The sequence below is a fragment of the Haliaeetus leucocephalus genome, unplaced genomic scaffold, assembly GCF_000737465.1.
Source record: "Haliaeetus leucocephalus isolate CR32 unplaced genomic scaffold, Haliaeetus_leucocephalus-4.0 Scaffold473, whole genome shotgun sequence".
In the NCBI taxonomy this organism is placed as follows: domain Eukaryota; kingdom Metazoa; phylum Chordata; class Aves; order Accipitriformes; family Accipitridae; genus Haliaeetus; species Haliaeetus leucocephalus.
Genome location: NW_010972909.1, coordinates 2,318,876 through 2,319,933, shown reverse-complemented (window position 1 = coordinate 2,319,933; position 1,058 = coordinate 2,318,876). Strand labels below are relative to the sequence as shown.

At 61.7% G+C, this 1,058-nt stretch overlaps 1 protein-coding gene across 1 annotated transcript in view; it reads right to left on the bottom strand.

The window, feature by feature from the left end:
- Positions 1 to 1,006, bottom strand: part of LOH12CR1 (loss of heterozygosity, 12, chromosomal region 1) — a 76,530-nt gene extending 75,524 nt beyond the window's left edge. Inside the window, exons 1-2 of the mRNA XM_010575306.1 lie at positions 927 to 1,006; positions 215 to 358 (exon numbers count right to left, since the gene is read on the bottom strand). Coding sequence (XP_010573608.1) covers positions 215 to 358; positions 927 to 984 — 202 coding nt within the window. The 5' untranslated portion in view covers positions 985 to 1,006. The remainder of the gene's footprint in view (positions 1 to 214; positions 359 to 926) is intronic.
- Positions 1,007 to 1,058: the final 52 nt, after the last annotated feature.

Here is a 1,058-nt window from a genome sequence, read left to right as displayed (position 1 = left end):
ACCGCGCGCCCCCCCCCCCCCCCCCGTTTAGAAGTCTGGGAATAATTACAAAAGAACAAAAGGAAGTAAGGTTTAAAACAAGAAGAGTAATGAAAAATATGGACAGAAACATGAACTTCAGTAGGAACCTCAGGATACACAAAGCACACACTCTATTAGGTACAAAACAAAACAAAAAAAGGTCTTTAAAAGCAGAGGAAGAACAATTGCTTACCTTTCAAAAGGGGCTGGAAAGTTGGAATTTCCTGCAGTTTTATGACATCTGGATCATTGCTGACATTCCGGGAGGACTGCGTTCCTGGGGCTACCACCACGATGTCATCCATTTTTGCTCGCTGCTTGGCTGGTGACGGAGATGCTGGAAGGATACAGGAGAGGAAGGGAACGATCAGGTTAAGAAGCAGATTCCATCAGAACTCAACCCTCAGCAAGCGTTGCCACGTTCGACGCAGTACAGGTACGGTTTTTTTACGGCATAAACGCCTGGCCGAGACCCCCGAAGGGCCGCACGCTCCCCTCTCGCCCTCTCCCTCCCAGAACGTATTGCGTCCGAGCCAGAGTTTTTCAAAACCTGGTTCGCGGCCGGTTTTAAAACACCCGCACCGCTGACACCCTCCTCCTTCCTCCCTCCAGCGGGACGCGGGCCCTCGCCCGGCCTCCGGGCTACCCCCGCCCGCCCGGAGCGGGCCTCGGCCGCCAGCGGAAGGGCCGGGCCGCCGCCGGCTGCAGCCTGGCGAAGAAAAGAAAAAGCCGTTCCCTTCTCCACAGCAACCGCCTCCGCCCCTCGCCTCCACGCAACCCCGGAGCCCTCCCGCGGGCATCCCCGCCGACCCAAAGGCAGGGGGAACCCCGCTGCCGGGGGAGGAGGGCCCCTGCCCGCCAACGTTCCGCTCCGCTCCGCTCCCCCTCCCGCCCCGGCCACCGACCTGAGGCGCTGGGCTCGCCCGAGCGGCTCTCGGCCTCCGCGCTCTGCTCCGCTCCCATGGCGGCGGCGGCGGACGCCGGCCTTCCTCCCCCGCCTCCTGCAGCGCGGGGAGCGCCGGGGGGAGCAGCGCGGC